Genomic DNA, 13,037 nt, shown 5'->3' with positions numbered 1-13,037 from the left:
GATGTTTGAAAACTAAAAAGCGAGAAGATGAGATAGATAAATGCAAAGATGGAGGAGAAGTAAGAGTGAAGGTTAGTGGGGTTCATACCTACCCTGCCCTGCTGCTATCTAGCTCCCAGCCTCTGGACTGGCCTGTTCTGGGCTGGGCTCTGCTGGCTCACTGGGGCAGGGTGACCCAGAACCACATGCCTGAAGAAAAGAGGAAGGTGAAGGAAGGGCGGCAGTGGAAAAGTCCACACAGAGAAAAAGAAGACAAGGAAATAAGAGAGAGAGCAGATAAAGTGTAAATCTAAAAGAAGGGCTGAAGACTCGCTAAAGAAAAGACAGGAAGTAACTAGTAAAGAAGAAATACAGACACTTAGAGGGTAAGAAAAAACAAAAACGGTCTCCATTTTAAATACACACACTTATTTACAGAGATCTATTATGAAAGCCTCCATGGAGTTAGTATTATTGATCTCCTACTTTTTTCTTCTTCCCTAAAACATTTCTGCTTTTTACACCTCACCCCGCTGAGAGCAAGATGTTTCTTTGCACCATCCTTTTTTCCTCCTTTCTTTTTCTTTGTAACCTTTTCTGGTGCACTCACTCAGCGCTGCAATACATGTTTCTCTGGGTTATGTAAAACTCACATGTGTTACTTCAGCCTGGTGACATTTTCAACAGTAAGAAAGTTCTTATTTTTTTCAATAATGGCTGGATTGCAGTCATAAAACTAATGTTTCACGCTTGGTATTAAGAGTAGAGGAGAGATGCAAGCATTAGAAAAACAACAAAAAAGGAACAGAAAAGGAAACCGGAAATAAATGGTAGGAAAAGCAGTAGAATTGTTTTTTTGTAAGGTCACAAAATCTACAAAGGATTTTGTAAAAGAAAGAAAGGTTTTTCACGTTTTCTCCTGTTCTGTAGTTTCTCTTTATTGTTGCTGTCTGGCTTAGAGAGAAAATTAATATTAAATGTCCCTGGAAGAAGAACTGGGGCACTATGCCTCCTCCATCCCATCAGAAATGAACGTGTATTTAGAAGTGGTTATGTATGGACACTACCTCACTGGTATTAATAACAGCTTAATGATGTCTTTGACAATTCCAGCAGCTAATTTAATGCTGTGTTGACCATGCATGTGCGTACGCACACACATAACCTACGCTTGTTGTGCATTTTCATGTGCACTTATGCAAACACACACTAAGGGACACAACAGCATTGCCCCCTAATCAGGCAGAGTGATTACCTGGCCCGCCAACACAGCTACAAAAGCCATTTATCAGCAGGTATTAACACGCTGTGCAGGTTAGAGCAGCACAAGGAGTGTTTTCTTAAAGGTACACACACCTGACCTATTATACAATCAACTGTCATCCTCACACACTTACAGCATCTTCCTCTTCGCTGCGACTGGGACTCCCCTCTGCTTCTCCGAACGAGTCATCCGTAGGAGGGTCCGTGGCGTCCGTGGTGGGGTCACTGACATGAGAAGCTGATGACTTGGATGGAGAGCTCTGCCTGGGAGCTGGTGTGGGTGCTACAAGCGAGAACAGATGGGGTTACACGTAGCAACACACTCAATAGAAAACGTGAGAATACACACACGATGCACAGGTAGGATGGATGGAGTCGTACTCACGGGAGTTGGTGGACGGTGTTGTGGAGGTGACTGGAGTGAGATTCATTTGAGAAATGTCAAAATCATCACAGTCATCCAAGTCCTGGGCGGTGCCCACTCGGTTAAAGTAAGTGCTGAAGGCTTCAGAGGTTCCCGCCAAGCTGGGCTGAACAACCTTCTTGGAGGGCATGGCTGGAGGCTTTGCCAGCTGAAAGTCCTGAAAGAAAGAGAACATTCTGATTAGAGAAGTGTGCATTAAAGTAACATTATTTGTGGTAATAAACCACACTCTTTATCAGGCTATTCACATGACATTTATGATTTAATGATTACAATTCAGAAAGTTTGCAGGTGTATCTCAATTGAATCTTTTTATTCTGCTGGACGTGTTGGAGGCAATATTTTTATTGTTTTCTCAAAGGTGCATCCATACAAGATGCAAAATGGCGTCCACGGTGGCAGATGTGTTTGTTTGCTCTACTTTTGCATGTCTGCTTTTATTTTATGTGCTTTTTGCTTTTTCAGCAGCGCTGATAAATGCACTGCTAACATACAACAAACAATGCTGAACATCACCAATTTACACAGACCAGTTTATTGGTTTTATACCACTGAACCTAAAACTCATAGTTTGCTCCTGCATCTGCCAACACCGTCACCAAACCCACTCCCAGAGATGCTTCACAACACCGGGCTGGAACGTGGGTGCTGACGCTCAGAGAGCACTCCGGAGACGGCAATGACTAGATAAGAGAGGAGGACTCCACTCAAGATTACAAGCTTGTGCCAACTGACTACTGCTACCGAGCCTCTTACTAACAAACGTACGATCTACTGGACGAGTTTCACGAGGATCACAGCACAGCAGGAAGAGAGTGTGAAGTAAGACAAAGAAACTTTGCAAACTCACCCCTGGTAAGACAAAAGCGTGTGTGTGTGTGTATTTATTAACAACTCATGGTGAAGCGAGTATGGACTGTTCATAAACACTGTTTACCAGATGTGGAGTTTTGGTTGTTGAAATGCCATCCCCATTGTCTCCTGCGGGAATTCACTATCCTGTTTTTGGCTGCTGTTTACGCCTCCTGTAAGCCAACTCCACAGCAGTGCTCGGCAACCTCTATGACATCATCAGTGCAGCAGAGACAAGTCATCCCGATACTGTCTTTATTACTGCCAGCGACTTTATCGAGTGCAATCTATGGACTGTACTTCCTAAATACTACCAACTTGTTGACATACCCACCCATGAAAAGAATAGACTAGACCATGTCTACTGTCACATACGTGGTGCGTACAGGGCTGTGCCACACTTGACTTGACTTTAGACACTAAGACCATATCTTTGTTCCTGTACCCAGCCTAGAGACATAAACTGAAACAGACAAACACAAAACAAATTGAATACTGAACTTCAGAAACTGAGAACATTCTGCAGAACTGTTTTGCGCTGACAGACTGAGATGTGTTTGAACTGACGCCACTTTGGAGGACTCTTCTGTCAGCGTTCAGGACTCTGCTGCGTCTGTGACTGTGTACATCAGCACATGTGTTGGCAATGTTGTGGCCAGTATACCCAAGAGTTTGCTCAACCAGAAACCCTGATTTAACAGTCAGGTATGCCACATGCTTCATGCTCAGTCTCACACATTTAAATCTGACAAGGAAACCGAGTACAAAGTAGCACAGAACAGAGAAAAACTGGATGACTTCTACTCTACTGTTGAGTCCAAGCAGTTGTGACAAGGCCTGTAAAACATCACAGACTACAGAGCCCCCACCAGCACCATCAGATGCACAAACATCCTACCAGATGATCTCACCATCTTGTACACCTGCTTTGAGGCCTGCTACAACACTGAGAGGAAGCATACACACAGCTGGACCACACAACCCCCACCTCTCCCATAAAATTCTCATCAAGTCACAAAGCTCTGAATAAGATCAACCCCCACAAGACAAGAGGATCAGACAATATTTCTGGGTGGGCTCTTAAAGCATGTGCAAATAAGCTGGCTGATGTTCTCAACGGGACTCCACTGCCCTCTCTGCAGAGCATGTACAACTACAGAGGCCACAGGAAGGCTGCCTCCATCTTTAAGGACCCCACCCACCCCACAACATGGACTATTCACACTTCTATCCTCACGCTGGACGTGAAGAAGTGTGAAATGCAGGATATTCAGATTCAAGAACTTCTTTCCAAGTGCCATCAGACATTAACAAACTGAATGCTCCTGTCACTCTATTGAACATCTTTGCACAATTGAACCCTTTTATCTTATTTGATGTAATATTTTGCACATTCTACAAAGTACTTTGTTGGTACCTTTGGTTCTTATTTGTAAATATTGTTCTTTCTATGCTTAGCATTCATGTGGACAGAAAAGCATAACTTTCATTACTCAGGGAAACAGGTTTCCTGTCGTGCACATGACAATAAACCCTTTGAATCAATGAATACATTTTTTATATGTCCTTGACCCTGTTAAGGACAGAAGCTGCTGGTTTATCATAAGGCCACAAGAAATGCACATGCACATCCACGTCACACACACAATCACATGCACGCACCCCTCCACCCCACATACAAACATGCATGAAGGAGAATGTGCAAACTGCACGGGAAGGCACCAGGTGAGCTTTAAACCTGGGACCTTCTTGTTGTGAGGCAACAGCGCCAAGCAATTGCTTCAATATGCAACTTTTTCTCAATATTTTTTTTTTTTCAGAATTGGAAATAAAATGTTAAGAAAACTACAATAAATATACTTTATGAAAAAATATTAACTAATTTTTAGACATTTTTTGGGTTCAGTGCCAAACACTGCACACAAATTATGCGAAACTAGCAAGGAGAGCTTGAACATTGGCCAAAGACAATTTTCATTAAAACTGAAAATTAAATAGCTAGATTTGGCAGAGGGCCTTTTAATTTAGCAGCTGTACATACATCTTTAACCACACTTTGGAACAAATATTAACAACAACAAAAACATATAACCTAACAATCTAACTTGAAACCATATTTCTGCAGTTACTGTTCCCCCACCTTGAACATCTCCTTGCCTATCTTCTTGGTTCTCTCCTCGTGCTGCGGACTTGATGACGCTGACAGGGAGGCAGCTGAGGCACTGGCCCCAGCACCTGAATGGCTCTCACTGGCTGGAGTCACAGTCGTGACAGGGGTGATGGTCTGGAACATGGCAGCAGGTAGTGTCCCCACAGGTTGGGCAGGGAGGTAGGCTGTGGGGGAGAAGGCTCCAGCTGCCATGGCTGCCCACTGCTGCTGTGTGGCAGGGAAGATGTTGGCCTGGCTCCAGATCAGAGGCTGTCCACCAGGGAGCACCTGGGCTACGGGGCCAAGAGGGGACTGGACTCCGAAAGCCAACTGTGTCTGGGTAGCAAATGCCTGCTGAGACCAGTGACCAGGAGGTACCGCCCCCATTGTCACGTAACCTAGGAGGAAAAAATATATATATTTGTAGCTTAATTTCTCTGCATCAGCGACTTGTGCTTGGTGCTGGGAAATGTTCATGCCTGTTTCAGTGCGTATATGTTATACTCCTTCATTGAACATCACATCATGTTGCTGCTGATCTGTTTCAATGTTGCTGCTGATCTGTTTCATGTTGATGTGTTCATGCGTGCTCATCTGCTCACACAGACTCACGTTCAGGTTTGTGCTGATGTTCAATGTTTTTATGTTATGAGTGCTTAGTGTATACTTAGTTGATGTTTTTCTCAGTTCATATCTTAGATGTTATTACTGTTTTTCTTATACATTTTATTGTTGGATGTAACTGGGACCCTGTGTACATAATTTCACTCCACCACATGTACCACATGAGGTGCGAACGACAATAAAGAATCTCTGACTCTCTGACTCTGAATGCGAGGCCTTTAATTGTATAAAATGAAACAGTGAGAAATGTCACTCTGGGGGTAAGAAATTATCAGAATACCCACATATGCTGCTTTTCCTCAACACAAAAACCCACAAAGATAATAAGACATGCATCACCAGAGACTGATGCCCTACTTCTGCCTGCAGCTAATGCGGTGTCTCCTAATGGTCATGGTGAACTATTATAATTACCTCCAAAACGAAGCAGAGTTGTTACAAAAAGGCAGAGCTCAACACAGGCTCATTAAAATCACTCAAACTCATCAGCAAAAGGTAGTTCTTATTACACACTTGCTGCTTCCTGTTTCTGGCTTTCAGTAGTTAACTACAGGAGAGGAGGTTGACATTTAACCTCAGCCGCTCTGACATATGCAGTCTGAGCAGCAGGGAAATGATCAAAGGCGAGGAGAGGAGTCAATAAAAAGATCCAGAAAACCACAAAGATGTGTTCGTACCATAACATCTTGCTGGCAGGTTTCATTGCTTCTCCTTTGACCTCTACAGCTGCCTCAGCCAGCGGTAAATCAGCAGCATCTGAAGTAGCAAGCTAATAATGCTTTTAAGATTCTGCACACAACCGACACCATATTTTCCTGCAGTTTCCCCTCATCTGCATTTCAATTCGGTTCCATCTCTTTATTTATTCCTACAGCTCCTCCCTCCTCGTGTCCTTTGCTTCCAAATTCTCTTGACTTTCCTGCTCCTCCTCACCACCCCAGTGCGTTTGTTACTCCCGCAGCATGTAGGAGCAGCGTATTTAGGCGTAGATAAAAATAAGGCCTTACCTGAGGGCACAGACGATGGATTGAAGGGAGTAAACAGCTCCGTTGGGGGCTGCAGGCCCAGCGAGGAGTCGAGGGTGTTAGCGGGAGAGGCAGGGGTCTATGTTTATTAAAGATCAGGTCAGAATACAACAACAAAATAAAATATGAGAGCACAAATGACCACACAAGGTACAAAGTGGAATATCTACTCACTGATGGAGAGGTTATGTCAGGTGGAGTGGACATGTCTCCAAAAATCTCTAATTGGCTGATGTTCTGAGAATCAGAGAAAATAAACACCAGCAGTCAGGCACGATGACCGCACCGCTGTCTGAAACATGTGAAGCACTGTACAGTTCACTGCAACATGCATGACACGCTGCATGCAACACAAGACCAGCGAGGCAGATTATTGGTACCTACCTGAGAACTGCTGCAGCAACACAGAGGAGGTGACATAAAGGTGAGGAGGGGTGGGATAATGAAATGGAATGATTATGATGATATACCCACCTCATCTTGTTACAGTTTTCCTCATCTGGTTCTAAGATGCTTTCTACCAGTTAATCTTACAGCAGAGTAATAACCCTCCAAAACAAATTAAATAAATAAAAATAAAACAAACTCAATACTGTACGGGTGAGTCATTAACCTTTTCTGCTTGTAGAAGATGTGCTGCGTCTCAGAGGAATAAAATCTATGAAAGAGAGCGGGGTCTCTTTGAGTTGAATTTGTTCCGTATCATTCATTTTCTTTCACAGCCTTCCCATGATCCTTATCTTTCATATAGCACTTTCTTTTTTTTTTTACATGCTAATAACATCTTTAGGCCACTGGCAAGTGAAGGAAACTATTTTAGGGTAATAAAGAAATCTAAGCCTTGAATTCATGGACAGAGATTTGCATAAATCATGGACGCTGCTAATTTCTGCACAGATAATGAATGTTCTTAGACTATCTGTCTTTTTGTTCATTATTAGGTCGCACAGACCTAAAAAAAAGTGTGTGCATTTGTCAGAAAATAGATTTGTGATCATGCTGTTGAGCAGAGAAATACACATTTGTTTTTTCGACAAAGACGATCTGAGGCTATAATATATATTTTTATTGCAGAGGCTACGCTCGCAGACAACTAAACAAGATAAACTATCAGAGATGCAGATAGTGCCACGTCTGCAGTGACTAATAAAAGAATGAGATTAAATTCAGGTCACTTTTTGCCCCAACACAGACTGCAGTAAACTCACTTAGTTGTTGCTGAATATTGGTCTTTTTTTAGAAGCAGAAATGATTAAATGCCACTGCACTGCAGACAATGTCCCACCATCATGCAGAGTTGGACATTTATAGACTTTCTGTCCACTGCTGGTTCACTCAGCTCAATATATTTCTTGTGTTTGCGGTAGTGAGGTGGCGAGGTCGGTTTGCTGTGATTGTCTGGGCATTATGAGTGTTTTATTAATGTGCTGTGAGAAGAGAAACTCCCATGTCTGCAGCACAGTTCACAGATACTGTAATAATGAAGCGTTTTTGTCTCTGCCGTATTGGGTCAACCAGGTGTAAACTCAAGGGAGCACCAGAGGCGGTGTTTCATTGCACTCTTGGTTGAACGCGGTTGCTATAGCAACGGCACCATTGCATGTTTTATTCATAAAGGGCATAGGTCAACAGCTGTGGTCATTTTAGACGAGCGAGGAACAAGAGATGCAGTTAGAGATCAAGATGTGGAGACAAAAGCTCATCCAAGGATGTGACTAAAGAAGTTCATGAAGGGTGATGGCTAACCTTTATGACAGCATGTCTCCCAGTTTAAAAAATATATTTTTTTCATGTTTGTATGGCCCCTTACCTGAGACATTAGATCCATATCTAAGTCTATCAGATCTGCAACTGGCTGCTGCTTCTGCTGTTCGTGTTGGAAAGGCTGCTCATGGTTATGATGAGAATGGTGCTGATGATGGCGAGGGGTGTTTTGGTGTCCGTTCTGCAACCCAAACCCCAGTGTTAGATGGCAGGTGGGATGAAAAGGCTCTCGCACACAAACATGTCTGTTATTTCTCACATACTCAGAGACAGATGATTATTTCCCTCAAAGAAGGGAACACGATGGCCCGCAGGTGTTCCAGTCCCAACACAAGCACACAAACTCAGTGCAGTTCTTCTTGCCAGACATGGAGACCAAGTACAGATTCAGTGGGATTCAAAGATCATCTCTAGCTTTAGTCTAAACAAGAGTACAAAGCTGGGATTCAAACCCCTCAGGAACCACAGTGGGAGACGAAGAACCACGCAGAAACACAAGGAGAAGTTAGATTAACTCACATGCAGAATGTAACAACACCATAGGATGTGCATTTTACATTACAGAAAAAAAAGAAGCTCCCTTTGTGCTACTGAATTGAACCACTATATCAACACATTTTATATTTCAGCTACACCGATATGAGGACAGTTTTTTCACAATTCTAAAGCTCTGGTAATATCATGCACAGACTGATCTGGCAAGGCCACGGTCATCTTTGTTGTGAGAGAATATTATTAGGTGTGCTGCAGCATGAGATATGGCCATCACTAGCTGATGCTGAAACAGTCATGTAAACATGATTGTTAAATCCTGTTTTTCTTTTTCAGTTGAGGCGACTGTCTAAATTGAAGCCCATACTGTCCAAAACTAACCTTGAGACAGTAATACATGCTTTCATAACATCCAGGCTTGATTGCTGCAATGTGCTTCTGTTTCAGACCTCCATTGCATGATTACAAAATGCTGCAGCCCAATTTTTAACTGGTACAGGCAAAAGAGAGCACATTACTCCAGTATTGGCCTTCCTGCACTGGATCCTGGTCCACTTTCAAATTCAGTTCAAAATCCTCCTGTATGTTTTCAAATATCTGAACAGTTCTGCCCCCTCCTATCTCACACATCTGCTGCAGCCATATGTCCCACAGCGCTCCCTGAGGTCAGCAGATCAGATGTTTTTATTGGTTCCAGGAACCAGTCTTAAGCTCAGAGGTGACAGGGCTTTCTCTGTTGCAGGTCCAAGACTGTGGAATGAGTCACCACTACACGTCAGGCAGGCTCCCACTCTCACTGTTTTTAAGTCTCGTTTAAAAACACATTTTTATTCCCTGGCTTTTGACACTGTGTGATTTGTTTTGAACCTGTCTATATTGTACAATGTTGGTCACTTAGTTCTTATCTTGATCTCTCTGGATCTATTATTTTATCCTGTGTCCTTTGCTTCTTTATTTTTGCTGTACAGCACTTTGGTGCTTAAGGGCTTTATACTGTAAATAAAGTGGTATGGTAAAAACAATAACACACAGCCCAGTAGCAATTAGTTCCAAAAGCACTGCTCAGTTTTTCTTTGAAATGTTGTTTGTTTCAGAAAATTTGAACTTATAATCATTCTTTTTAATTTTGCTGATACAAATTCATCTGGATGCGTTTGTGTGCTGTGTGCGTGTTTTCTAACTCTGTCTTTGGAATGATCCAACATTTTGCTGTCTGCTAGCAGCTGCAATCTGCTGTGGACCAACCTTCGGTTTGTCCTTCTGTTTTCACTCTCTCTGTTTCTTGTCCTGCCAATTATCCTTTTGTGCCTGTTAGACGCTCTCGATGTCTCTCTGCCCAGCTCTGAATCCCCATCAGTGCAGCCACAACCTATCAATTAGCTATCTCCAGGGAAAGAGTAATTATATGCACATGTGTTCTGCATACAATTAATACACCCCCTTTAATTAACGTCACCTTTATGATTCCATGCTGTGTGACTGATCGAACTGGCACGCAGCAAAAACATGGTTGACCTGTCACTAGCAACCAAATGTATGAATAAACACATAGACACATTGTTGATGAATTTTAAAACACCTAAATGAAACTGGGTGCAACTCCTAAACTTTACAGAGTTCACAAATAATCCGTTAGGATGGAAAATGTCAAAAACATGAGGTAATCTGAGCAGCGGAAGTGAACAGAAGATGTCTCTGAGGGTTCTACAGCTCTGGAACAAATTCAGAGACAACTGCTAATTTTTCTGAAATCAGCATCTCTACATGCATGACACCCACAAGCACACCTCGTTTTACTTGATGAGGTGCAGATTAGCAGATTGTCTGAACCAAATCTTAGTTAACCAAGTAAAAGTATTTTAAAGTATAAAAAATACTTTTGGGGTTATCGTTAACCTCTTGCAGAATGACATGCATCAAGTTCTCATTGAGGTTCATGTGTGAGAAGGACCATTAGATTAAGACCCTGTCAGCATAAAATCCAAACCTGAACTTTGTTGAAAACCTCTGGAATGTGATGAAAAGGAAGACGGATGATTGCAATCCATCAAATATAGCTGAGCTGATTGAATATTTGTACCAAGAGTGGAAAAATTAAGTCACCCTATGTAAGTGAAAAAGACTGGTTGAGAGCAACGCGAGATACATAAAAGCTGGAATAAAATAAAATAAAATAAAAAAAAGCTTTATTACAACAGTTATCTACCATTTCTGATCTCTTGCTAAGTTTAAACATTGGTATTGTAATGTCTAAAAATTAATATAACTTCTTTTTTTTTCTCCATTATTTGAGACTTGAAAACACTGTTTCTGATTGGTCATGTTCAGCAAAAAAGCTTTAAATTACAAGATGTTTACTGAAATTTGAAAGAAATGTTGTATTTAGTATTTCAGTAGATTGTAGAATAAACCAAAAAAGTTCATTAATCTCAAGCACAATTAAAAATAGGAAATTCAGAGAAAATTTAGAAAAATTGATCTGCATTGGCCTCAATTTCTATCAAAGATGCCTAATGATACCCTAGACAAAATATAAATAAATAAATATTTCTATGCCATATTTCTGCTGAGTGTTGCATAATTTGAAATAAATGTATAATTGTTTAATGACATGAAATTAGGCCCTGTGATGGATCTGAGACCTGTCCAGGGTGTACGCCGCCCCTCGCACAGTGATTGCTGGACATGGGCACCGGCGACCCCCGTGACCCAAAATAGAAGAAGCGGGTAAAAAATAATGGATGGATGGATGGATGGATGGATATCCATCCATCCATCCATCCATCCATGGGGTCACTGGTGCCCATGTTCAGCAATCACAGTGCGAGAGGCGGGGGACACCCTGGACAGGTCTCGAGTCCTTCACAGAGAAACATAAAGACAAACGAGACAAACAACCATTCACTCTCTCACTCACTCCTAGGGACAATTTAGAGTTACCAATCAGCCTAACATGCATGTTTTTGGTCTGTGGGAGGAAACCGGAGTACCCGGAGAAAACCCACGCATGCACGGAGAGAACATGCAAACTCCACCCAGAAGGCCCCTGGACCGGGGTTTGAACCAGGGACCTGTTCGCTGAGAGGCAGCAGCTCTACCAGTTGCGCCACCGTGCTGCCCGAGTTACCAATCAGTCTAACATTAATGTTTTTGGTCTGTGGGAGGAAACTGGAGTACCTGGAGAAAACCCAGGCATGCAACGAAAGAACATACAAACTCCACCTAGAAAGCCCCCCAGATAGGATTCTCTTTGGCAACCTTCTCACTGAGAGGCGACAGCTCTACCAACTGTGACTTTTTGCCACCCAGCTAGTAAACAATTAACATTACATTTATTTTTGTTTGTACCTCTGTATATGCACATTATGGGACAAAGTCCCCTCAGTGTGGACTGAACTTGGCAAAAGGTCCTTTTCCTACTCCGCTCCTGTTTCCTGAAACACCTTGCAAAAAGATCTGAAGCTCTCGACCTTGACCTCTAAGGGATTTTAAACATCTGCTAAGTTCATGAAAAAAACCCAACGCAGACATGTTCCTGTTTTTAATATTTTACACCATTTTATAATGTAGCTGTTTGTGCTTCATTTTTATATAATGTCTTCTATTTACTTTTCATTTCATGTTTTTATATGATTGTTTATAGCTGTGTGTACCTCATCTGTGCTCTTTGTTTAAATCAGGTCTCTCTTGTAGATGAGTCCTCGAGGCTCAATGAGACTAACCTGTATAAATAAAGGTCGAATGGAAAGAAAACGTCAGAGTTAAGTTATCAGTAACTTCTCGATTGTGGAGGTAACAATTTCACATCATCCTGTCTTGACCAGATCATCTGTTCTGAATATTAACTAACAATTTTCTGTAGCATAAGAGGAATATTACTACCGGTACTTCAAAGCAGTTTTGTAAGCTCTGAAAAACACAAATTTGAGACTTCCTTTCCTGTTGGTTTCAGGTTAAAGCTGTGCACCCTGCAGACTCCAGGATGAACTGAGAAAGCTCCTCAGATACAAAGTGAAACATCTTCAATTAATGAGGATAGAAATCCAGTTACCTTTTAAATTTGTTTTACTTTTGGAATCAGAACTGCAGTTCTAGTACGCCTATGTTCTTAGTGGAGTTTCAGGCTTAGTCAAGGCAGATTACAAGGAAAGCCCTTCTTTGTTGAACATGTTTTGCACTATCTTCAGATCTCAGTTTTACACTCACAGACAACTTAACCTACACCTCTACACAAACATGTATGTCAAACACACATAACCTTGATTTAAACTCTGCAGCTGACCCAGCATGGAGGGAAATTTATAGCTGTGATCACATCACATATCAGTAATCCAGTGTTTGAGGGCGACTGATGTGTTTGGCTGGTGAGAATGTGTTGACCTCTACATGTGGACTAGAATGTATGTGGAGGAGGGGGTGGGGTGGGGGGCTTCTGTTGATTCAACAGACTCTTTCAGGTCTTACA

At 42.0% G+C, this 13,037-nt stretch overlaps 1 protein-coding gene across 3 annotated transcripts in view; it reads right to left on the bottom strand.

Annotated features, from left to right (window-relative positions):
- The window catches only part of dab1a (DAB adaptor protein 1a), an 88,988-nt gene that overhangs the window by 3,715 nt on the left and 72,236 nt on the right, over nucleotides 1–13,037 (bottom strand). The window contains exons 9-15 of one of the 3 annotated variants that reach the window (XM_037698217.1): nucleotides 8,127–8,261; nucleotides 6,491–6,553; nucleotides 6,299–6,395; nucleotides 4,659–5,065; nucleotides 1,628–1,823; nucleotides 1,377–1,525; nucleotides 93–189 (exon numbers count right to left, since the gene is read on the bottom strand). In XM_037698217.1, coding sequence (XP_037554145.1) covers nucleotides 109–189; nucleotides 1,377–1,525; nucleotides 1,628–1,823; nucleotides 4,659–5,065; nucleotides 6,299–6,395; nucleotides 6,491–6,553; nucleotides 8,127–8,261 — 1,128 coding nt within the window. In that variant the 3' untranslated portion in view covers nucleotides 93–108. The remainder of the gene's footprint in view (nucleotides 1–92; nucleotides 190–1,376; nucleotides 1,526–1,627; nucleotides 1,824–4,658; nucleotides 5,066–6,298; nucleotides 6,396–6,490; nucleotides 6,554–8,126; nucleotides 8,262–13,037) is intronic. The other 2 variants (XM_037698218.1, XM_037698216.1) reach the window with 2 other exon arrangements.

Source organism: Nematolebias whitei, chromosome 3, assembly GCF_014905685.2.
Source record: "Nematolebias whitei isolate Nwh7 chromosome 3, NemWhi1, whole genome shotgun sequence".
NCBI lineage: Eukaryota > Metazoa > Chordata > Actinopteri > Cyprinodontiformes > Rivulidae > Nematolebias > Nematolebias whitei.
This window is presented reverse-complemented; position numbering and strand designations above follow the sequence as displayed.